Source organism: Necator americanus, chromosome III (assembly GCF_031761385.1).
Source record: "Necator americanus strain Aroian chromosome III, whole genome shotgun sequence".
Lineage (NCBI taxonomy): Eukaryota > Metazoa > Nematoda > Chromadorea > Rhabditida > Ancylostomatidae > Necator > Necator americanus.
Genome location: NC_087373.1, coordinates 35696438 through 35722560, shown reverse-complemented (window position 1 = coordinate 35722560; position 26123 = coordinate 35696438). Strand labels below are relative to the sequence as shown.

The window sequence follows — 26123 nt, the reverse complement described above, 5'->3', positions numbered from 1 at the left end:
AGAACGACATGGGAAACTCCCTTGACGATCGAATCCTCCTACGAGGCACCTCATTACGCGCTATGTCAGCGAGCAAACGGATGGAAACCAGGAGCTTTTCTCTGTAGCCTATTCAAGGGATATCAATAGAAGCACAATAAAAAGCCGGCTAAGGGAGCTGGTGCATGTACAAACGTGGCGCTTAATAAGGTGTCTTGTGGGAAAATTCGATCCACATGGCAGTTTCCCACATCGTTTTTCGGGACGCTTGGAGGGAATTGAGGGTGATCTTCTTCATACTCGTCATCTACACTCTAACTAGTCATACCTAACCATATCTCTTCCTGGAAAGATCCCAAAATTGTCAATTTTGTGGTGGGATCCTTTTAGTAGATGCAAAAGCGATGCTGATTCAATGAAAACTGTCATTTTTGTTTTGCCGCCAGATTTAAAATTAATTGAAGGCTAACAACAAGCAACATACAGTTCTATACATTTATTATTTCCTAGCACACACATACGGTAAGTACAACTAAACATAGATCATCAACAATGCAACTAACACAACAATCATCTGTGTAACTGTTACCCGAATCGTGTCGAGACCATTCATGGCACGTTGCCAATCGGATACATTTCCATGGATTTGTAATTTACCGCAGTCAACCACGTTTGATGTGCCCGCTTCGACAACGATAATTACCTAAAAATAGGCGTCAGGATAAGAAAATCTTCAAGAAATCCCAAGGAAGCCAAAATTTCCTTAATGATATATAACTTTCTTGAGATGGTTGACGAGTTAACCCTTAAGGGACCCAGTATTAGGAGGGAAGATACATATCTTGCTTGTAAGAATAGAATCTTTTGAAAAAAATCTCTCAATAAGCAAGGTCCAATAATCGTAGACTACTTTTTTACAGATGAATGCCATCAGAGCCAAGAGCTATAATCCATACTTCCAGGCAAAGTTGCATATTTTCTGGAAAATTCCGAGAGTTTTTCCCTTGAACTGACTCAAAAATCCTCGTTTTCCTTGCCTCCGATAACCTCTGGAGTTTTCTCGAATGTTTGACTATTACAATTTCGAATAAACAGTTAATTCAATGAAATGTTCTGCGTAATTTCAATTCTCGAATAACTCGATTTCCGATCACTCATTCGAGCAATCAGACGAATATTCGACCTGTTGTAGTTCGATGCGACATTGCTTTCATTTCTGATAGATATCGATTGTGCTTGATCGCAGCGATCGATAGTTGCCAGACCAAGCGCCATTCGTATCAAACCAAAGCAGCAGCAGCACAATCCCGTCACTTTGTTGCGGCGACCGCGTCGCGTCGAGTCTTGCGTAGCAACACGGGAGACAATAAACTTGGTAGCGTGTATGAATACATAGAATAACGATTTTTCAATGAGACGAACGATTGCTTCGCTCCAACTCAAATTATTCTTTTAGTAATATCTTGCAATAAATGCAATGTAATTGTAACTGTTATAATTATAATGTAATTAATTGTGATGTAATTAATGTAATTTGTAAGGTAGTAAGCTGCAATTATTAATTATCAAAAAAATTGTCGTTATCCTTTTTTTGAAGAATTTCTTTTCTTTTCATCTTTCCATTTATTAGCTTAGAGGTGTATTCGAGCGAAAATACATAAAATCCGATTACCTTATCAATAACTCCATCATCTAGGATATGGAAATCAACGTCGGTCCATGGCTAAAATAAAAAGTTAGCTAAATGGAAAATCAACAATCAACAAACAAACAATAATAAACAATAAGGCAATAATAACCTGAATAGCCATTCCTCGACTATCACTGTCAATAGTGATTAGTTTCTTGCCTTTATGTTCATTGACCATGCCCGGTTTAAAGCAAGCGGATAGCTCGATATCAGGCATGTAGATCAAATGGAAGTCCTGGAACACGCTCGGACAAATAAGGAATCTACAATGCAATAAATAACAATAGAAATGTAGCATTTGTTGAAATTTGTTAGAAATCTCCGCCAAAAAAATTTCCTCATCACATCTGAATGCAAATCTAATTCTTTGATTTTTTTTTGAAGTTTTTTTTTCTTTTTTTTTTTGAATTCTGACAATAAATCTTTCCTTCCCGTAAAAGAAGAACGCAAAAGAAAGAGCTAAGATGAGGAGAAAAATCAATATTAGTTTTTTTTTGGAGTTTTTTTTTAATTTGTATCGTTTGATTTAAAATCGCTGCACATCGTAGATGTGATCCCACCTTATTTTCGTGCAAACCGGTCATTATGGCTAGTAGCTTAGGATTTTGTCCTTTTCGTTGTGCTAACTCCAAAATTCCTTCACCACCACGAAATCCGGTTAGACGAGCTTCAAGTCGACCACCTTCTGTAAAAATATGTGAGTAGTGTAGTTTATCTTCAAAAAAAAAAATCACGTGAAAAAGTTAATCCCAACTCATCCACAACCTTTTTTCTCAAACTTTCTCAGTTGTACTTTTACTATTGACTTAGTCTTAGTCGAAGGAAAAACTACGGGAAATAGAATTTTAAATTTTTCCCGCTTTCAGTTTTTCGGTAGCGAAAATATACCTTTTGCGTGTTCTAGGTGGGAAAATACAAAAAATCGATATTTTCAATAGTTTCTCGGATTACTGCGACAGAGTTCAGGAAAAACAACAGAACAACATCTTTTGAGTGCGATAAGCTCATAAATCACCACCAAAAAATATATTTTAAAAAAATCATTTAAAAAACACTACGCGAACGCCACGATCCAACTATGAGGTTCACTTTTAGATTTAAAACCATCACCCCAGGAATCTGGGGTGGTATGGATTCTGGATGGCTAAAGACTATACGGGGTCGTAGTTTGCAGAAACGGGTGGGATCAACCGGTCATTTCTCCCTAATCGCCGTGAAAAAAAAAACGGTCCATGCTTCGAGCGTCACGGCGTTTTCTACGACGAGTTCTATTGGAGCGCGCCAGCCTTGTGCACGCGCCGCATCTTCGGGGCCGTTTTTTACGGCTATTAGGAGGAAATGAGCGTTATCCCACCCAAGTTTCTGCAATCAACGAGCCCGTATAGTCTTTAGCCATCGAAAATCCATACCACTCCAGATTCGCGTGGTGATGCCTTTAAAGTAGAACAGGACCTGTAGGTGGATCAAGATCAGCGTCGTTCACGGTGTCAGTCATCTTTTTTCCAGAATAATCTTTACGTATGAAATCATTCTGTCACATAAAGCCGACGACTGAGCCCGCCGCCGAAAAGCGACGCGACGAAGTTATTGACAGCCAGCTGACCAGCTATTTTTGATCTACAGGATCCATAATCCTGATCCAAAACGACCTAAGGGTGAAGTTCGTGGTGAAGTTGCGTAGGCCGTCGCTGCGCTAGAAGTAGCGTTAAGGGACCGTTGTTCACTTCTGTAGATCGACTGGAGTTAGCGAGGGTCCCATCTCGATTCGCTGTCGCTTTACGAAACTTCATCAAGAATAAGGTGTTTTTGACCCGACTTGATCTGAACCTTGCCAAGGATCAATCACCCAGTTGTGTTCCTTCACCAATATCCGTGTGACCGCACAAACTTTTCAGTTTTCAGTTTAAGGATGAACATCCTTGAGGTCATGTTGTCTGAAACCTAGTCGGTGAGGGACGACCTTCCCACTGTTTGATCAGGGCCATGTTAATATCAGCAGATCCATGGCGATTGTAATCCATGACCTACAGTACTTAGGTCACGCCAAATTTCCATACGATCCATCATATTGTCGTCATTTTGATCGGTTTTTCTTACTCAATCCTGCAGTACTACAGTAAGGTCGAAACGACATGAAGCACGTACGCAATTGCGTACGCGGCTTCTCTCGAGGCGATTCAGTGGAGCGTAGCGACTAGGAACCTACTGGGACCCTTGCTGGCACAACCCTTCGCTGCAGTTTGCGACGGTCCCACCTCGGTTCCAATCGCTGCCTCCAGTGAACTGTTTCGAGCGCGTACGCAAATGCACCGCAACTACACTCGTGCACATGTCGTTTTGACCCGACTATAGATTTTCATTTGAACATTTCAATATCGCTCCTTTCCCATGCTCAATACGCTAAATACAAAAGCGGTACGGTGAAGAGTAGCGTTTAGGATCGTGTCAACATCACTAATCGCTGCAGCTCACCTGGATCCCAGCCGCTACCGGCTTCACCGCGCCGCTTCGAGCGCAACCGCTTACGTGACCACGCACTGTGTTTCATATCGTTTTCACCCGACTGCGCTCCGAAGAAGTATCTTCAGGATTTTTACAAGTACATCCCGGTAAGATTTTCTCTTAATTAAGTACTTATGATTTACCTGCCAACTATTTCTTGCATACTTTCATATTTCTAGGTTTCATCCTTATAGGAGATCCATTTGTGATCGTGTTTACTTCCTTTCTTAGTTCTATCTCTATCTATTATATGGTTCTTTATGTAATAATGTTGCTAATTGGATCAAAACGATATTATAGTGGATCTACTATACTATTATTCAATTTCAGGTCAGTTCTTTTTTTCGCTTGGTATCGACTTTTCACTTTTACCAAATCTTTTTTTGGTTACAAAAGGTGAGTGAACGATTTCAATACTGTTTTCCTTGTGTTGATTCGGTATTGATTTGTATTTGGTGTTCGATTTTTATTGATTCTTTGAATTTTTCTCCGTAACTATTTGCTCGATTATTTATCATTCATTTACAACAGTTATGTTATTCCTGTGTTCCTCCTTACGTTCAGAAATCCTTCGTGATTTATTGATTATGTAATTAATTCCATTAATAAGCGCAGAAGCGCATTTTTTTCCCATAACCATTGGAGGGCAACAGTTTTGTCGTGGAGTATGAATGCAAATCAAAAAAACTTTAAATTTGTGTCTTTCTCATTCTAAGTAATACAAAAAAAAGCGTGAATATATGTTCTCTACGTTCTAACTATGGTGCAATTGTCTACAGTTTATGGGTCATGGCTCCGTGAACTTTGGATAATTCCACCATGATTCGTCAAATGTTCTTTTACTGAGAAATAGTTGAGGATATTAAGAAGTATCAAGCGGTAATACCACCCGTTTGTTTTGAAACTTTACCTAACCTTTTAAAGGCGGATCCACGCATGTGTTCCTAAAATAATTCACGGTAAAAGTGTTGTGCGCATCATTTTCGATAAATAAATCCGGTCTTGTTAATTGATCCTGATCCGAAATCACGCATTGATCATCGCCAGGAATATGCATTGCAGATTTACAACGTGAACCACGAATTAGCGCCGAAAGACATAGACGCAAACATTCGTCTTTGAACTGAAATAACGACTTTAGCGAAGAGTTTGAAGATTTTGGAGTAGAAAAAAAAGGATTTACTAAAGATATGAATCGTAGATGCTGGATTTAGAAAAGCTGAATGACAAAAAGAAGAGAGAAAGGCAGAGAGACAGAGAGATAGGGAGAAAGAGAGAAAGAGTGGGGAATCTTTGAAAACTATTTGCTGCTAGATGAGTTAGGTTCCAATGAAAGCTAGATGAAAAGAAACTTGCATAAAAATTGTATTTTCTAAGGCAAGGAGAAGAAACTTCTCCTTTTAAAGGTGCTAACTATATCGGAAAGCACCAGCTTAAAGACATCACCCCACGAATCTGAGGTGATACGGATTTTAGGTGGAGTATTCGAATACGGGATGGGAGACTGCGGAGAGGGGGGTGATTCCGTCCATTTCTTCCTAATTGCCGTAAAAAACGTCCCGGAAGATACGGCTTCATTCGTTTTGGCGCACCATTTTCTACAAGAGGTTAGATTGGAGCGCGCCAGTCTTGTGCGGCGCCACATCTTTCGGGCCGTTTTTTACGGCAATTAGGAAGAAATGGACGGAATCACCCCCCTCTCCGTAGTCTCCCATCCCGTATACGAATACTCCACCTGAAATCTGCACCACCTCAGATTCGTGGGGTGATGCCTTTAAGGTATTTTTTCAAGTTAGTAAGTCTCTGAATGTTGAATTTCATCAGGAAAAAGATCGTGAAATGAGTTTTAAATGTTTTCAAAACATCTGTTGTTTATACTTGTTTGCAATGTGGGCATCGTTAAAAATGTAGTAAACATCTGACTGGAATCCTCTTAAATTCGTTTAAAACCGTTCAAAAAAGTGACTTTATCGATTTATCCTACAGGATCAGAGTAGCTTTGGCGACATTAAGGCCTAAGTGAACAAACTTAAGTTAGGAATCTGGTTTTAATGGTCGTTTTTTTTTTGTTTAAAATCATAGCTAATCACTCACACGGTAGAAATAGTACAAATCCCACAACAAATTACGGTCAACGTGATTGTGTAATTTGTCGTGGAATGTGGTCATAGCATGCGATTCTTTCGTCGAATTCGTAAAGAAATAGTAGTGCCTATACACTAAAAGTCACCATTCGTAAATTGTTCGATTTCCCTCTCAAGGACGAGTGATACTCGTTGTTCCGTGGAACTAACGGAATGGTTTTTGATGCATCGGGTACGGGACTCGGCCCACTTTGTGTGACTTGTGATTTTCTTCAACACACAGTACAGTATTGTAGGAGCCTGTAACATGACAGAACGATGGAGAAGGTTAGGAATAGGAAAGTTCTGGTGGAGCTGGTTATCTCCATAAATGAACCCACATACCATCACATTATTTACTTAAATAAATTAAATGTCACATATAATTATGATTGTAATCAATTCACTTAACAACATTTCCATTGCAGTCATAGACGTTCAAAAATTTCATCTAACAGGTGGGCTGTGCAATTCCTACAACCAGTTTCATGTCAGAAAAATAAAGGAATCCGCTAATGTGAGCGAAGTTTTTGATCAGAAAACTCTATGGCTATCTGCGCGATCGCTCGATCACAATCCACTAAAAACTAGGAGATTGAACTGCAACGAGACGAAAAAAAAGAGCTTCCTAGAAAAATTATCTTAGAAAAATCAGTAGAACTACGTGGTTGTTTCTATGCACAAAAGAAAATTTCTTTCCAAATCAATGCGAATTTTAAATATTTGGCGGTGGTATGGAAAATGTGGCTTTTTAAAATTGATTTTTTTTTTCTGAATATGAGGAATGCTAGTAGTAGTGTGCTTCCCACAAATATAAATAGTTGAAGATTTCCTTTTTATTTTTTTCTTGATTGTGGATTATTATTTTTTGTTTGTTTTTAGTATTGTAGTTGTGGTACGAATATTTTACAGGAGAAAATCTGGGAAATTCTTAGTCAATCAAAAAAAAAAATCTGTACAATCAGAACTGGCTTTGCAATTAGTAAACCATTTATGCGGATGCCTTTGTTTGGCAAAGAGGAAAATTTGTTTACATGATTTGTTTTTCCTCATTCTTCCTTATTTATTGATCGCCTTGATTGAACCTACGAATAGATGAGGATAAAAACCCCAAGAAAGCCATTCAATCATTTAAAGACCTTTTTCTAATCGATTCAAAACGAGGGAAGGCAAACCTTATTGAAGATGAATATAAATTGAACACGAATAAGTATTCATTTCAATTTATATTCATCTTCAACAAGGTTTGCCTTTCTTCGTTTTGAATCGATTAGAATAATGTCTTTAAATGATTGAATGGCTTTCTTGGGGTTTTTATCCTCATCTATTCGTAGGTTCAATCAAGGCGAAAGGAATTTTCAGTGTAACGATTGTGGTACGAATATTTCAGAGGGAAAAATCTGGGGAATTGTGTAGTCAAACAAAATAATTTTCAACAATTAGACCAATCTAATCGATAAATAATAAATGAACAAGCACATAAATGCAGTTTTTTTTAAAGGAGGCATGCTAAGTACGTTTCCTGGGATTTCCATGGTTTCTGTTAGTTTGGACTGGATAAAGGATAAAAGGGTAGAGTTTCTGGCGTTAATCAATCCGCTTGGGATGCGCCCCCACGTTCACTTCAATTCAGAATCGTGATCTTACGGTGGCTAGCCGATGTGTCAAGTCAGTGTTTTTATCCTCCCAGACAAGTCTGGTACCAATTTATCGACCCCGTAGGGATGAAAGGCTTGGTGAGCGCTAGGGCGGATTCGAACCTCCGATCGATCGTGCAGGAAGCGGAACCTCTAACCGCTACACTACACCCGTCGCTTTCGACTGGAAGTTAAGACAAATGGTAAAGTGCAAATTTCTCAATGATGACCACAAGCTGGGGAAGTGATTGTCAAAATGGGATCAGTTTATGGATTTGTGATCTGCTTGGACGAGTTTACGGGACTGCCCTCTCCGTGCTAGTTGTACGTGCCTGTCCCCTGTACACGTGCACCCGAACAGATCACGTGATTGTGCCGTGATGTACGAGTGAACGCTGAAAACTCGTCCATTGAATTAATGTGACATTTTCGTTTCCTAGCAAAATCAGATCTTACTGGAGGAGTTTTGCATGAGTGTCTAATTCAGATCCACTCCTACAGTAATACATACAAGTAACTTTCTGTCAGGACTTTTCCTTCTATGTCTAGATACTGTTAGACTGTCGCGCTTTGGTGAAGATTTATCCTTTACCATAAATATTGTTTATTATTTACTATTGTTATTGTTTATCATTTATTGTTATCAGTGAAAATAGTTCTTTACTGCTATTATTGTTCAATATTTATTATTATTATCATTATTATTGTTATTATTGAAGAAAAAACCACTGCAAACTCAAAAGAGTGCACAAGTGAAAACGAGAGCATCAATTTTTTTTAAAATCTTATCTAGGTAAACCTCTTTAATACGTTTTTCAATAACTCAGGGAGAGACTGGGGGTACTGTAAACCGTTAGTAAATAAATTTTCGCCTTTTTTCTGTTACTTTTAGTTTTGTTTGGTCCTTTTGTTATATTTTATTATGTATGAGGCAAAATTTTGAGCAAACTCAACAATAATTCACAGTCACAGCTATAGATTATAGGCTCCTGATTGATCGATTGACCATTCAGGAACTCACTATGCACATAGATAAGGAAATTTGTGGAATTCTGCACTTAGGGACTTAGTCGTTCAAAAGTAGCAATTTTTCCAGAGATATCTTCTTAAACGCTTCGAGTAGATGAAATGAGTCAGTGAGGTAGGAAATGAAGAGATAAAGAAGAAGAAGAATGATGACAGAAGAAGAATTCTGGGACATTATTCGGCAAACCCTGGATGGGTCTAACCTTCGTAATACCCACTAGCTCATCTACTCGACAAAATCCGTGAGAAATATTTCCTTAAAAATATTTCAAAGTTCAAAATGGGGTAGTAAATCAGTGGTGGTCATCAATCTTAATAAAGGTGAAGTTCTTGAAAAGCACGATCTAGCAAGAGAATCTACAGTAAGATAAAGGTGCAGATAACAAAAGTAGAAGATACAGAAAGAAAAGCAACGAAAAAGCAAGGATCAAGAATAATCTAACCAAAGAATCTGAATCTCGATAAAATTTATACCGTACCTCCACAGATGAAGTGTGAAACGCGTAACCAACCAGCCAAAAATTACGTTTATAGTCGAAACATTCTAATAGCTTATAGTTTATGCCGAAATCAACCGCCGATGCAATATCCAGTATCGAACATACGAAGCCGAATAACCATATTAACCGCATATCAGCTGCCGATGCCGATCCGTAGTCTTGAATGAATGTCAGATGTGTGTATCAGATGACGACGACGACGACAACGACGACGTGCATCAGATTTCTTTGTAGGATTGTCAGCGATTGTGGGGCGTTACGTTTTCGCTGCTACGCCCACCCCACCCCCAAATCACATACACCTTAACAACGACCAACGGCCACATCTCATTTGTGAGTGTGTGTGCGTGTATGGAATGTCTTCTATGGATGGAACAAGTTCATTTCGATACACCGTAAATAGCAGCAGCAGCTCGCAAGGTCAGCAACCGGCCGATAACTGAAGATATCAGCTGTGATGTGATGGTTGAAATCGTCCGTTTTTATGATCGACAACGATTGAACATCAATCTAATCAATCTAAACCCCTTATATGGCCTAAAAATAGACATAGAACGATCTTCAAGTCTTTCCTTCTTAAAAATTCTTCATTGTGAACTGAATTTATGTTTTCTTGTTGTGCCATTAAGGTTTTGATGAAACTTTCTGCATCAAGATTTCTCTTTAGGGACAATTTGAGATAAGCCTTTGATAAAGAGAAGGTTGTCGAAACGTCATGGCACTAACAAAACTTCACCGAGACCTCGTTGCCACAACAAAAAAAAAACATAAATCTAGGCTTAGAACAGCCTCTGTGTTGCAAAGAAGACGTTACTTCCAAAGAAGCGGTGAACACTCGGCTCTACTCCTCATTCTGAAACCGACAACCTAGCGCCAAAATGTCAGTCCAAAATAGACATCTTATTAGCATCGTGCTAGGAGTAATCCATACGGAGTATTGATAAATAGGTTAAGCTTGGGTTAGATTTGCAAAGTACGCTAGCACATCCTTAGTTCCAAAAGCCAAGGATGGGGGAAAGATGCGTCCTCTTTCTGAGGATCCAGCGACAGTTCCTTAGGACCGAATCACATTCGCGCGAATCGCTTCACGTGCTTGTGGACCCATGTTCAGGTTCTAGTTTCTTAGGTTTTTTTTTTTTTTTTTTTTGTTCCGCTATCTCTAGGAACCTTTTAAACCCGAAACAAGAGAGAGGAATTTTTACTATCATCCCTTTATTTAGGATAAATGGATGTAAATTTAACGATAACTACCTACGGTCGTAGAGGAAAAGTTTGGTAGGGGAGATCAGTACAAGTTGATCAGGCGATTGTCGACTACTCCTTGCCTCTCTATGCTAAATTTAAGAGATGTTCGAGAAATAGAGAGAAAGAGGGAAGGAGAGAAAGAGAGAGAGATACATTTTAAAATGTTAAAAATTAACCAGATGGAGTTTCCTGGATCCCAGGGATGGTGTGGTCGCTTCCATATTAACTCGGAAGAGCAAGAGATTTTCTGCATATTTCATATTTTTCTGTGAGATTAATGTAGAATTGTACTTATATCTTTGTCCAAGATGTTCTTACAGCTTTCTTACAGTGCCATGATGGTCCCATTGATAATACTATCGCAGCGGTAGCCTCTAATGAAGAGGGAAGAATTTTTGGCTCCTTCTACCTCTTGAGAAACAAATTCGTCAAAGGATTCCTCACGTAAACATTTTAATTAGAGTTTTCTGGTTTTAGATAGATTAGAATAACCTTTCTGAATGATTACACGGTTTGTTTTTCGTCATTCTTCCTCATATACACATGTGTTCAATTTATATTCATTTTTATTTATTTTATATTAATTTCTTTTAATTTATTTCATACAAAGATAGTTGTTTATATCGTGGAGAACCTTGTGAGTTACTACCTGAACAGTTGATTGAAAACGAATTTACAGAAAATTTCTCCTTTGTAGATTGAAAGGAGTAAGGTCGAGAGAAGAGTAGCGAAAACTGGTAGCCTCTTCCACTTCTCTCAAAAATTAGAAATCTTTACGTGGTTCAAATCTCTCTCCACCTAAATGGTATGTCGTCTCTACGGTAATAAGAAAAGTGCAGAAACTTCTCTGAAATGCTTAGGTTCTTCTGCATCTGCAGGTAGATGATGAAAATCAGAAAATCGACTCAGAATCCAGAAAACAATCTTTTTCCGCTGAAGAATTACCTGGTCATATGAGTTGGAGCAGAAAATATTACAATTCCCAGTTTGTTGTTCTTTCCATATTTGAGTAAGTTTAAAAAATCTAAGGATAGAAATCAACTGAGAAAGTTTGAACGAACTTAATTACTTGACAGAAATCACTGGAAAAGGTTTTTAAAAAAAAAGTAATAAATTGTAGTAATAGTAATAATAATAGTAAGACTCCTCTTTGCGCGTGCTTAAATTTATAAAAAAAATGCATTCGTGAAAAATAAGAAGAAAGTTCCAACGAATCAAATCATTGAAACAATCTGTTGAGTCTTTTTAATTTCCCATTACCGATACACATTACCGAAATAAATCAAATTAAAAACAATTACTTGTATGGAATTCCAATCATCCGCGCAGTCAAGGTGAACCACCGTGGTTCGGTAACGAGGAGAGGAAAAAAAAACGCGCTCTCGCGAACGCTTCGACTGTAAATCACGCCGCGTCGCGCAATAACATTCCATTCGTTAACCAATGAACTAGGTGCGGGTGAGTCCTATACGGAAAAAAAGGAACCCTTTTACATCTAACCGACATTTTGAGAACGCAACGAATGAGGTGGAACGTGTTGGAGAATAACTCGTGGGGAGAAAAAAAACGAACGAACGACAGTTGAGTACGTGAGCGTGTAAGCGTTAAAGTATGAAATCGAATCTGACTCTGAGCAGAATCAAATCAAGCACACGGAATTCCTTGTATACCTCAAAATTAACGATGCGCGGCATCGTGTTTGGCGGATGTTTTCGTGGTTCCAACGTTACTTACGGTAACTGCTCTGAGATTCGGAGCATTCTGGATTTCCCGTCAAGAATCTATCCGTGAATAATAAAAAAGAGTGCTTATTAATTACCGGTGGACGTTATGGCGTTCGTAACACTCTGTGAGCTATAAGATTGTCTCACATACAGTTCTTTAGCGCTATCCAGACATCAATACTTAAAGGCATCACCCCACGAATCTGAGGTGATGCAGATTTCAGGTGGAGTATTCGTATACGGAATGGGAGACTATGGAGAGGGGGGTGATTCCGTCCATTTCTTCCTAATTGCCGTGAAAAACGGCCAGGAAGATGCGGCGCCGCACAGGGCTGGCGCCCTCCAGTCGAACTCCTTGTGGGAAATAGTGCGCCAGAACGCCCGAAGCCGTATCTTTCGGGCCTTTTTTTACGTCAATTAGGAAGAAATGGACAGAATCACCCACCTCCCCAAAATTTACTATCCTGTATACGAATACTCCACCTAAAATCCGTACCACCTCATATTGGAGTGATGCCTTTAAGGATGCTGCACAGTGTGTAGATATTATTCACGTTAGGTGACAATCCGTAGGAACGTAGGGGGTCACCAGCCCCGTTACTCGGTAAGATTCGACAGTTTGTTTTCCTGTTTAGAGTTCTAGCATGGTGTAATTAGAACAATATCGAGGTTTGGCGAGGACAGAGGAGGAGTTTGATGGGATATTCATAACATAAAAAAAACCTCGAACCATTTTCAGGTCATTGATTAAAAACGAGATTGCCGAAACGTCAGAAAATAGATAATGTTTCACCAGAACCTCGTTGGCATAACAAGAAAACATAAATACAGTTCCCAGTGCCGAGGTTTCAAGAAGAGAGGACTTGGAGACTATTATTATTATTCATTTCTTATTTTCTTATTTCTACTATTATCAAACAAACTAACCAATTAAACCTGAAAACACTTTAAAGAGCCCATTATTTCTTTTACACTACGGTATTATTTCCTGGTTCCTCGTTGCCAAAACACAAAGACATAAATTCTGATCTCTCTCTCTCCCTATTCTTCATTCTGATAACCATGTGCGAGCATAATTACGGTTATGAGATCTATTTTCAGAGACAATATGATTTTATGCTTGTCAGTAGTAAAGCGATCAGTATCAACTGTTCTGCTCTAAATTTATAATTCACTCTAATTTCATGCGCAGAACCGCTTCAAACAGAGCAAATTTTGTTTGCAACAGATTTATTCTGTTGCTACCAAGCGCAGTACGACCATTGCGGATCGAGTGCACTGATCAATACTCTGTGAGTTAACGGCAGCATTCCACGAATCTGGGGTGATACGGATTTCAGGTGGAGTATTCGTACGCGGGGTCGTAGATTATGGAGACCGAGGTGGTTCCGCTCATCTCTCCCTGAATCACTGCAAGCAGCCGGCCCCTGAATGCTGCTTTGTACGATGCTTTCTATTGCAGCGCGCCACCTTTGCACGCGTAGCGTCCCTTACTGGCCTATCGGGGCAGTCCGAATTGATTTTCGACGAATCACAGGGCGGCAGGGGGGAGCGTGCAATAGATGGCGTCGACAAAACCCATTCGGTGGGGGTTGTGCGGAGCAGGAAGCGGAACACCCCCCCCATAACACGACCCTGTATAGAAACCCACCTGGAATCCGCACCGCCTCAGATTCGTTGTATGCTGCCTTTAAATTTTGGGGTTAGTAGGTATCGAGGGTCAATTAGCAATGTCGCACGATAGCTCCACCATCTAGCTCTGCTATATAGCCTGAAGTATAGTGAGAGTCATTACAGTACGATGTGTCGAAGCGGCGGTGAGGCGTTTGCTTCACTTGCTCAACACAGAGTCACCAACACTTATGTTTGCTGGGATTGCCGCGACGCGTCTAGGAGAAATAACAGAACACTATTTTCTCGCTTCTCACCTTTCTATCTTTGTGCCCTGTCCCAATTAAAAATAGCGCCGCAGTACTTAGAATGTAAACCCTTTCTATGATTCCCTAATTTAGAAACAACGCCGTTGAGCGAGCTCTCTTACACTGAAAAACAGAAGAAGAAGAAGAGGAGAAAAAAAAAGGAAAAATGAAATGACAGAAATGTAAATACTGGCGCATACATCTAGCAGCGCAAGAGAACAAAATGTACAGTCGGGTCGAAACGGCCTAAAGCTCGCTGCAATTACGTAAGCGGCGCGTTGGAAGCGGTGTGATGAAGATAGCGATTGTGATCAAGATGGGACCCTTAGTCATCTTGATCACAATCGATCCAATCAATCAGTCGATTGGACCAAAGAAGTGTTTCTTCTCGATCTCACCCCGGCTTTGTGTCGTTTTCACTTGCCTAGGTCGAGGCTAGACAGTGAGTGTAGCGTAGTCGGTAAGAGGTTGCACTGTAACTGCACGATCGATCGATGGTTCGGAACCGCCTTGATGCCAACTAAGCCTTTCATCCCTCCGGCGTCGATAAAATGGTACCAGACTTGTCTGGAAGGACTGACTTGATACAACGGCTATTCCCTCAAATTATTGTATAGGCTACACACGTGTTCGTAAACCTCGAACAGTCCTGAATTGAAGTGATCATGAGTGAGTATCCCAAGCGGATTCACTAATGCCAGACACTTTATCCCCTATCCTTCTTGTTTTCGAATTCTTTTTCTTATGAGATGGTCTAGCGCTGAGGTAACAACATCTACAGTTTCCGTGGAGCCAAGGAGGTACTGTAATTGTTTGGTGTTGCTAGAACCAGTTGCTGCGCATTTGAGTTGTTGAGTGGGGGGAGGGGGTCTCGCGCTTGCGGTGCTTTACACGCGTGCTAATGGGACAATAAGAAAAAGATACTCTGTCTTTTCTATCTTTCTATCTCCTTCTACTTATCTCTTTTCCTTTCTCCTCTCTTTTATCTTTTTTTCTTTATCCAGCTTTTTTCTTTTGGTGCAAGACAGGATCACCATTACTTTAAACACGATTATCTATAGACAGGATAGGTGTAGCGCAGTTTCAGTTGATAGATTCCGGTGTGTCTCATGGTTTGAAACCTGCCTAGGGCAACCAAACTTCTCGTTCTGTCTTATGGTAGATGAACTACACTACGAGGTTTGTCTGGGAATATGAAAGCGCTGAGTTGATCAATCGGCTAATTTTAAGGACGAAACGATCAAACCCAGGAACTCCTGAAAAAACATTGTGCGGGTGATACTTTGATCCAAAAAATTGGAAATCCAAAGAATAAAAGATAAAGAGATGAAAAAAGAGATAAAATGATAATTTTGTGAAAAGATCCTAGTTGACCACAAACGATTAAACTGTTCCAGCAAAAAAAGCAAAAAAAAAACAATTCAGCGATAAAAATTGAGATCGAATAGCAACTCTTCATATTTGTTAAAAGAAAAGAAGGTATCAAAAAACGCCAAGCAACGCATCGTCTTAAGCAAAATAAGGATAGCACATTTCTTAAGATCACTTTTTCTGGGGAATTCTTGAATTCGGACTCAGAACATACACTTTTTCTAAATGAGTTTAAAGTAGCGTGACACGGAGAACCACATCCGAGAATTTGTGGTCCCATATTCCCGTAATAGGCAGCACGTTTATCAACTGTAGAAATGGATCTCAACTCGGGATTCACCTAACAATTAGTTTAATTGGTTTCATTTCGATTGGAGCACGTTATTGAACTTTATAGGTTGAAATATTTGTTGGTGCTCGGACTATGCATTTTCAGTCATCCTGTAATAAATAGCGGGTAGAAATGTGGAAATGTAGGAGAGCGAGCTCGAAAAAATGATTGATTCCACGTCAATTTCATAAATATGAAGAAGTTAACAGTGTCTGCCTTAAAATGGTAGAAAACACACGATAAATTGAATCATAAAGACATTATGGAACCAATTTGTAAAGCCACGGTTAGAGGAAAGAATAGAATTGTTGTAAATGAATACTGTCAGCGATGATTTATAGCGAATAGAACCAACAAAGTCAGCACATTGGCGGACTCCACGAATCAATCAATTCATATCCGCCGTACTGCGTCATGGTCGCGCTCGTGCCAGGTGCATGTCGTGAATCCCAAACAAGCAATCCCGTTAACGCCTATTAATAATTCTAACAGTTTTAATCTTTTCTTTCCCTAATCTAACCTGTGCCGCTTTCTCTTTATTTATTATTTTTTTACTTTATTTTTATTTATTCTTATCACATTATTTTTATTTATTTCTAGTACTTTTTTCTAGTAATTTTTTTTATTATCTTTATTTACTTCATAACTTTTGAATGACGAAGTTTCAGGGCAGTAATAGAAAAAAAAACAAGAATGCTATCTTACACCTTTTTTTTAAATAGAGTTATTCTTGTAATCGTATTTTTTCTTGTGGAAATCTTTCTTTTTTTCGGGTATGGTGACGTAATCGACATACTGCAGCTGAATCTCTTCTGAATTGCTTAAAAAAAGAACTCGGACACGAACTTTCTGTGACTAACACCAAAAGGAGAATAGTCATCCTTTTCCTCCCTTATTCATTCATTTTCGATAAAAGAATCTGAAAGATCCGAAAGAATTTGTCAGAGAATTTTCTCGTCTCTTCCTTACATGATAGATGTGACTTATAATTAGGCTAGGAAAAAAAGAAAGGCACTGGAACCGCACATAGTGCGACTGGAAAGGCCGGATTCTGTGAAGGGTTCTCGGAAAGATTGTAATCTCTAGGTGTGCTTAGAAAACTCGCATCAATTTAGGGATTTGATCACAGTTTCCATATTTCTTACTCAATAATTTATTAGTGCTTACGTAAACGAGTAAAGGAAGAGGTGGTCACATGACGGAAAGCTTTTCTGATCTATTTTATTTTCACCTTCACTGATGTAGAAAAAGGCAACAGAAGTGCTGTTAATATTGTAAGGAATCTTCCCGAAATTAAGAGAAGCTTTGATCTGGAATCCCCGGATGTGACGTGTACCTATTAAATAACAAAAGAAATAACGGCAAATTTGATCTGCTGCGACATTTCTATCGAAATGTCTTTTATTTAGAGCTGTTTTTTTTTGTTGATGTTTTTCTTTTCGAAACCACTCTTACCAAAATTTCACTTTCTCATTAAGAGAATAACAAGAAAAACTGCAAAAGAAAAATACTGTGGAAAATATTACAAAAATATCGCAGAACAAAACCACAAAACTTTTTCAAAAAAAAGTTACAGAAATATTGCTCTATATTATTGACTATTTGGACATAAGCACTTTGATTAATGTCTCTACGAAGTTCTTTTTCTGTAGATTCAGACACTTAAATTTTTGTAGATCATTTCGAAATAGCTTAAATTTTCGTAGATCACTTTGAAGTAGCTTCTGTATCTGCTTGCTTCTCTTCGTATACTTGATGCTAAAGAGGGGAGGAGGCTGCCCAATGTGTCAGTTTTATCTTCCGCCCCATAGGTACAATAGTTAAAGAATTACTATAGGTTCTGCTACAGTAATTTGCTACAAATAATTAAAGGCGCTGCTAGGACCTAGGACTTGACCCTTAGGACACAGGCAGATCGTTTTTGTAGCGGTCAGCAATTTCCATCTTTTATTATTGAATGCAATGCACCTATTGAATTCATTTCTCTTCCATCTTACAATTATTACCTCTTTTTTTTCTTTTTCTTCTAATTCATTTTTCCACAATTTTTTTTCCTAACTTTTCTGAGAGTTACGGATGATCATCCAAAAAACTCACAAAACTAGTGTTCTTTTCTGTTCCCGAAATCAGTAGTGGTGTGGAACGTTTCTTTTTCCCAGAACTAAGAGTTAATTACGTTTGTTGGTTTTTTTTGCGTTCCAAGATAGTGACTATTTAATTATCAATATTCTTTGTGAAGTCACACTCTTTTCTGATTAGTCATCTTAAATGAAATACTCGTAAAAAGCATCGAAACATATTGGAAGCTACTTGGGGAATATTGTTTTAACCTACTTTTTCTAATGGTAAAATATATAATATATCGAAATGTTTGACTTTCAATGATCCCTGACATAGAAGGATGTCGTATTGATTTCTAATGAGCCGAATACGAGGTTGTTATTGATTAATTTTATTGCCTAACGTTTCGACTAATCGCCTTCTTCATAGAGCATAAAAGGGCGATTCACAATCAATTGAATTCGTTATCAATTCACAGTCTAAGCGACCAAATCTCTCCACAGCTAAAGAGACAAGAAAACTCTAAACCTACTTTTTCGAACACTAACGTAGTGACTGCACTGAACGATCACCTTGGATTGGGGGAACCCTAGCAGGGACTGATGACTAATCGATCACGAGAACGAATGATTCGAATGTATCATTCGGATCAAAAGAACCATTTGAGATGAGGGGCGGGGGTCTCGCATTATTGAGAGACATCCACTGTAGCGATTCATTTTAAGGTTTGTGGTTTGGATCCGAAATGCCTCCAGCGATTATCGAGCCAACGTTTTAGATTTGTGCGCAAAGATTTATGCCCTGGTTCAAAGATTGGCTCCGTCGTGTGTTTGTTTTGTGTGTTTGTTGTTGTTTTTGTGTTTTTTGCCTAAAGGTGTCCATTTCATTCCAAATAACCCATTTTTTTCCATTCACACGCTCTTTAACGCGAGTATGTAGCGGTTGCGCAGTCTCACCAACATATGTATTCGTCACCACAGCTCTTGCATGAAATAAGGTAGATTACGCTGGATCTCAAGCAGTACCTGGTCTATCTGTGGGACAAACAACACAGTTTTGTGTTGTACAAATAGTACTGTACAAGCGATTTCGAATTAGCTGACGCTTTAAATTGTTCGATGCTATTTCAACAATTGAAACGGAGTTGTTTGAGTCTGCTCTTGTCAGAAACCACCTTCCGGCACTGCTCATTTCATCAAAGATATGAGAAAGCTATAAAGGTTTTATCCTATCTGTGGTTTTGGTTTTATGTATGAATTCACATTATAGGTGCGATAGGAAGAAGCCGGACCGTCCTCAGGTGAAGGGGGTTCAGCTAATGGGGTGCAGCTCAAAGGCATCACCCCACGAATCTGAGGTGGTGCAGATTTCAGGTGGAGTATTCGTATACGGGATGGGAGACTATCGAGAGGGGGGTGATTCTGTCCATTTCTTCCTAACTGCCGTAAAAAAACGGCCTGGAAGATGTGGCACCGCACAAGGCTGGCGCGCTCTAGTTGAACTCCTTGTAGAAAATAGTGCGCCAAAACGCCTGAAGCCGTATCTTGCGGACCGTTTTTTTATGGCAATTACGAGGAAATGGACGGAATCACCCCTCTCTCCATAGTCTCCCATCCCGTATACGAATACTCCACCTGAAATCGGTACCACCTCAGATTCGTGGAGTGATGCCTTCAAGTGAAGGCGGTCATTTCGATAGCCGTCCAGAAGTGAAGTGGTTAATTTCGCCAACCTTTTAAAAGTGAAGGAGGTCCTTTCCCCAACGTTCAAAAGTGAAGGGGTCTGAGCACCGGCTCCGACTATCGCATCCTATGATTCACATTGTATACCCAATACATAATGTAAATTCGTACATAAATATTAATTTAAAATTCATACAATGTAATAATATAATGTAAATAATGTAAATAAATGAAACGTTTATTCGTATTTGTAATAATGTAATGTAAGTAATGTAAATAAATTAAACATTTATAATGTAAATAAATGAAACGCCCAGTAATCGTTTTTAATTCAGGCAGAAATGAGTATGGTTAGGTCATTTTTATAGTTTTCTTCAAATGCGAAGCGGAGGGAGTCCTGTTTTTCGATTACCCGCATAGCTACCCTACAGCACCGGCGCTACCGTTTAACTTCATACAAGTTCCTGAAATGCTGCGCAGAGCTCGTACTTGTTACTCCACCCTGTAGGGTCCCTATTCATCATTCGATGCTGCAAAACTACGGGAACGGGTTTAGAAACCGCGCCACTGTAGATACAAGCGCTCACGATGTGATATATGGAAATAATTTTCTTTCTCGACATATAGTATGATCCGCTCTAGAGACACTAATCAATATTTTCCACAAAAGCTTTCAAATATCCCCTAAGGTTTCGTTCCTCTTTTAACCCTGCACCATCTTCATAAATTGTTCTTTGTAACATTCTCAACAAACAAACAAACAAATAGTATCAAGTACAGTTCCAATCTCTTCAGGGCGTACCTTCGTGTATCCACCAATTAAGGACTCCTTCTTTTTTCGAGAATGTGTCAAAAATTTTGTAAAATAATCAGTTATCAGTTACTGAGTTATTTTTGATTCTTCGTTTTTTACAACTATTATATTTTCTTCAGATAATTTTTTTCTAGCCATTATTATCGATTTGATTTCCCATTTTCGTCTCTGACTCTGTCAATTGGCCGCATTTCTTCCATGACCTTAACAAAATCCAATTCTACAAATTATTTCAAAGTTATGGTTTCAAAAAATTCGGATTTTCAAAAAGGTCTGTTCTAGATAAATAATATCCAGATTTTGTTTATAGTATTGTAGACAATTTTAAAATTTTGTTAAAATGTTAAAATGTTTGTTGACAATTGTTAAAATTTTGCACCAACCTGGTGGTCGCGCGCACACATTTTCATAGTAGCTTCCTCGCTTCGGCGTATTTGGTGCTTGCCTTTCGCCGGGTTTGTCCGATAGTACACAACTCTGAAAATTACGTAATTATGCACAAGTATCGTTGAACGATTTCTCCACCCACATTATCCTTGGGGCGATGTTCGACACCAGTGCATGGTTTTCCGCGCAATTGACTACGCAGACATGCTCGAAGGCAATCATCCTTGAATTCCACTGATTCGACTCCCATTGTATCCGTGGGAAGCTAGATTATTGATTATTGATTTATGGCATTTATTGATGGCAAAGTAGGAGAAACTGTTGATAGGGTTATAAAATGACGAATATATTAAGCTCATGAAATATTCCAGTATTATTTACAATTTTAAACTCTTAATTCAAGTTAATATAAGAAATAATACAATGAAAATATAAAATAAAAAGAAATGATATAAAAAATAAAATATCACTTATAATACAATGACAATAAAAAAGTATATTCAAAATATTTGAAATAGCATTTATGTAATAGATAAATGTTATAACTGTATATTATTGTTTTCAGACGGAAAATTCAGCAGCGAAAAAAAAAATACTCACTTCAAAATTTGGCAATTCCACGAAACATTCGTTGATATCGAGATAGTCTCCTAAAGAGAAAAATTAATTACTTTGACGTTCGGTTTTCTCGCAATCATGTCGGGTCACGGTCGCGTCAGTTGTTTTTATAGCGGTTCTTCTGAACTAAATACGCTCTTGCTTCTGGCTATTGATTGAGAGAACTTCGAAAGTATTACTCGTCTTGTTGCCTTCGATAAATCGATAAATTTGAATCTGTTCGGTTTATGACTCCCTTTTGGCTCTGAAAAAAGGTTAAAGCGTCTTGGTTCTATTGAATAGCTTGGAGTTATGAGCACCAAGCACTGGGAGAATCCGGTGAGGATTTCGCGCGCTTTGTGTTGCCGTCCTTTTTGCATGTGTCCGTATTAAAAGGGTTTACCGAAAGCCGAGGTGGGAGGGGCCGCTTCCGCAACGCGGCTTTTTGGCTCGAACCTCATCCACCATAATGAAATACATGTGATCGAAAGTCGTTGAAAAACTGTTCTTATCACGTGATCTCACAAAATAACACGTCTGATCACATGTAATCACGAAAAAAACACGATTTATTACTGTAACACTTCGTAAATAACTGTAATCACGTCGCACTGTACTCCATAAATCAAAGTATCCAGACTCCGTATTTGCAGTGTATTTGGATGGCATCCTACAGAAAAAAAAATCACAAAATTGGAAAGATTCGTGCTTTTGAGTACACTCCGAGAAAAAAGAACGTTTCCTACATAAATATAATAATATAATAATAAATATATGTAGCGTTGTAGTTCAGCACTTTTAAGAAAGACCACAGAAAAAAACCCTTCCTTCACCCACTCTAAAAATTCTTTTCACGTGAAATGTGACTGGAAGTTTCTAAGCTGTACTCTCCGCAAGGTTTTTTTTTTTTGAACAATTCAAACTTCGTTCACTTTTCCTAGTATTTTTATAATCTAATAGAAGCAGTTCCTTGAGATATTAGCTGAATATTAGATTTTGTGTACAGCATGCATTTATATAGTATTTGATGCACACACTTTTGACCGCTTAACAGTTACATATAATCGAATGTGAATACAAAAGAAAAAAAAAATTCTGAAAAAGGCGTTGCATAATCTTAAAAGGTGAGAAGAATCTTACTCAAGGATTGTTCCTTTGAAAAATATTTAGAGAAAAGAATTCAGAGAATAGAAAGAGAAGAAGAAGAAGAGGTGTAAAATGAGGATAATAGATGTGGAATTTGGAGGAAATTAGGTCACCGAACTTACAGATATTACACATTTGTAAGTGTAGCTTACTATTATTATAGTTATTACTATTAATATAGTTTGAGATTTTGCATATGCTAATAGAGAAATATCGAAAAAGAGGGAAAAGAATGCACTCATAGCAAGAATTTCGCTGGCGGGGATAGATAGAAGGCGGACCCTCCTCAGGTGAAAGGATTTAGCTCATGGGGTGCAGCTCAAGTGAAGGAGGTCCTGTCGCGAACCGTTCAAAAGTGAAGGGGGCAATTTCACCAACCGTTTAAAAGTGAAGGGGGTCAGACCACTGGCTCCGACTATCGCATCTATGCTGGCGGGGTGCCAAAAAATGAAGGGATCGGGACATTTGACTTCGTCTCTTCTATTTGTGAGCTGACGCTGAATGAGAGTAGGGAACACTTCAGCTCGATAACCAACAGCAAAGTTTCACTCTATAATTAAATCGAATACTGCTAGCAAAACATCTTTGAGATAATAATGTAACAAATAAAAATTTTTTTATCCATTCTTTTTTCTAACATTTAAAAATATTTAAAAGCTTTTTGCGAATACATAGTTTTCTAACGTTATTTTATATACTGGATGTTTTTTAATTACTTTTTCTGAAGCTTTTTTTTGCACGTTTTTTACTACAAATTAACTTTTTTTTTTAAAGGCTGGAGCTTATTTTCACAGTGATTGATGTTATTCAGGAGCGTAACAGTAAAGTTTCACTCAATAATTAAACTGAATACTGCTAGCAAAACATCTTTAAGATAATAAAGTAACCATTAAATTTTTTTCTTCATTCTTTTTCTTAACATTTAAAAATATTTAAAAACCAATCGCCAATACACGTACTTTTCTAGTGTTATTTCGAGTAAATCACATATTTAAAATCTCGTCACTGAAAATTTTGGAAAATAGATGGAGAAGGGAATTCAATTTTAGAAAAAAATAGTAAGATAAAAATTTCATATAAATAGTAACTGCTGGAATCGACACATTCACAAAAAAAAATTTTCATTTCTTAGTGTAGGCAATATTTTTGATTCTTGACTATCTTTGACTCTTTTTTAGTCAGTAGTTGATTTTTCGAATGATTCGAAACCCATTCGACTGATTCGTTTTGACTTTAGACGTTAAATTCCTTTATTTCGATAGGTTCTACCTTTTACGTGTTCACAACGCGTATACGTGGTAAGACACGTCTTACCTTTGAAAAGGTCACGTTTTTTCCCGTTTCACGGTCGTGGTTCTACTTGTCAGAAACACGTAAAGGCATGTTATTTGTCATTTATATTCAACATATAGACAATGACACGAAAACACGTATGAGATCACTATATATGCTCCTGCGGTCCTACCGCACAAAAAAAAAACTTCACGAAATTTTGTAAATGGGAAAATCCAGCTACACAGTGTAGAAGGAAGAATTTCCACTTCAAAGACTGACTACCACGTACCGATGATTTTATCCGTAAGGCTGATCAGTAGCAACGTTTCGAATAGCAATCGCATGGTCGACTAGGATGTGGTCAGGATGGTCAGCACACGCGCGCAAGTCGAGAACGTTGACAACGATAAGATGGCCGAGCGCGATCGACGGTGGTGGTGGCGGCGGCGATCGCAGTAGAACACGCATCGCACGTCGTCAAATACCGGTTCCGACCGACGTCACGGCGTTTGCACACCACGAACCACCACTGATTTAGGAAATCAATCGGATGCCCGAGAATAGTCTAGCGCGTACGGTCCCTCGTTCGTCGTGGAACGCATCTTCTTCCAGATTTTTAGGACCATCATTAGATTTCAGTATTCTACCCAGCTTTTCGACGATTACCGTGCAATACTCGTCGAATTCAAAGGCATCTTAGACGTCCGTCAATCGATACCCATCATAAAGACGATCGCAGTAGTCAAACCCAGCAGCAGGACTTTTTATTCGCTTTTGAATTGCTTTGCGAAAAGAAAAGAGTTATAGCTGGACTCCACAGATTTTCCAGAACAGTTCCCGCACCTTTGAAGTATGTGAATGATCGGTTCTCAAACTCATCGCCGCATTGTAACCCATAATCCAACGAACCGCCAATTTACACGTCCTAAAAAGCACACCTAAAATGGTTACTTGGCGTTTTATTGCGATACGCACCTTTCAATGCAAGAAAATCGCACCGTATAATCTCTACTCACATCGCTAATTTTCTGGAGCGTGTAAATTGGAGTTTTGTCAGATTTTAGGTCGCACAGAATAACACCTTTGGAGGGACTCTGTAATCAGACACTCCTCGCAGAGATAATGGAAAATCATTTGAAAGATAATGGCTAGTCAACTGATCGACTTCGTATTTTCGTATTCTGATAGTTTCGGAAATTCCCACTTTCTATGGCTTGTTTCCATAATAGATTATTATGTGTAAGCAAGATTCCTCATGTGGCCAAGTAAAACTTAGTTGGAAAGAAGTTTCGCTGCGTATGTACTGTCGATGGTTCGGAACCGCGCCAGAGACAACTAAGCCTTTCATGCTTATGGGATCAATAAACTGATGCCAGACTTTTCTGACCCGATAAAAACACTAATTTGTCGCCTGCACGTCATTTTATGGGTTCACATGCGCAAACGTACGTAAACCTAAATTAAAGTCGAACGATGCGGAGGTGCATCCCCATAGGGATTGATCAGCGCCGTGTATCTTATTGTACCTTATCCTTTTAAAAGTCAACAACCCTCCATTATTGATTTTTTCCGAGGAGCTCGGTAACTCATTTATACTAAGGTCTTCTTATTTCAGAGTAGCTAGAAAAATCTACTCTTCTTGCGCTTTCCTTCGATGTCTCACAAAAAGACAATTTTCTTTTTTTCTGCATTTGCAACAAAAAGAGCAAATATCATCAACCATCCTTGTCTTCCTCTGCTTACTAAGAGCCCAGGTTTCCAAACGTAGAAAGATTAGAGCAGGAGGAGCGGTTGTGTTTAAACGAGTTTCTTTGTTGTGTAAGCAATATGCAGGTCCCCGCTTTCTCTTACATATCTTCGCATAAGTCGACCGGACAAGCTGACGCTGAATCACTTGTCCATCATGCTGAATCTCCGGATTGTAACCATCAGTTTCCGCACCCCTCGCTCCAGGACAAAAATCGCTGCGTTCGAAAAGCTCACAATTGAGGTACCTTTGATATGCAGTACACAGTACAGTATATGCAGTTTCAAAAAAAAAGGAGGGTACAAAGTTCTAGACCTCAAGCTAAGCGGTCACCATGATTTACTTCTCCGATTCAACACTGTTCCTG

The 26123-nt window shown here is 38.7% G+C and overlaps 1 protein-coding gene across 4 annotated transcripts; it reads right to left on the bottom strand.

Moving 5' to 3' along the window:
* Nucleotides 1–511: 511 nt before the first annotated feature.
* On the bottom strand, nucleotides 512–24353 carry RB195_012026 (uncharacterized protein; the record flags this gene model as incomplete). Of its 4 annotated transcripts, XM_064193695.1 has the most annotated exons (8): nucleotides 512–682; nucleotides 1652–1702; nucleotides 1779–1904; nucleotides 2230–2354; nucleotides 20988–21081; nucleotides 21134–21256; nucleotides 21592–21641; nucleotides 24299–24353. In XM_064193695.1, 8 exons carry the CDS (start codon nucleotides 24351–24353, stop codon nucleotides 512–514), a joined length of 795 nt encoding a protein of 264 aa, XP_064051277.1. The 4 variants fall into 4 exon arrangements, with proteins under 4 accessions (XP_064051277.1, XP_064051278.1, XP_013308808.1 ...); XM_064193694.1 differs by lacking the exons at nucleotides 20988–21081; nucleotides 21134–21256; nucleotides 21592–21641; nucleotides 24299–24353 and adding exons at nucleotides 5087–5294; nucleotides 9437–9589; XM_013453354.2 differs by lacking the exons at nucleotides 20988–21081; nucleotides 21134–21256; nucleotides 21592–21641; nucleotides 24299–24353 and adding an exon at nucleotides 5087–5228.
* Between the last annotated feature and the right edge of the window lie 1770 nt (nucleotides 24354–26123).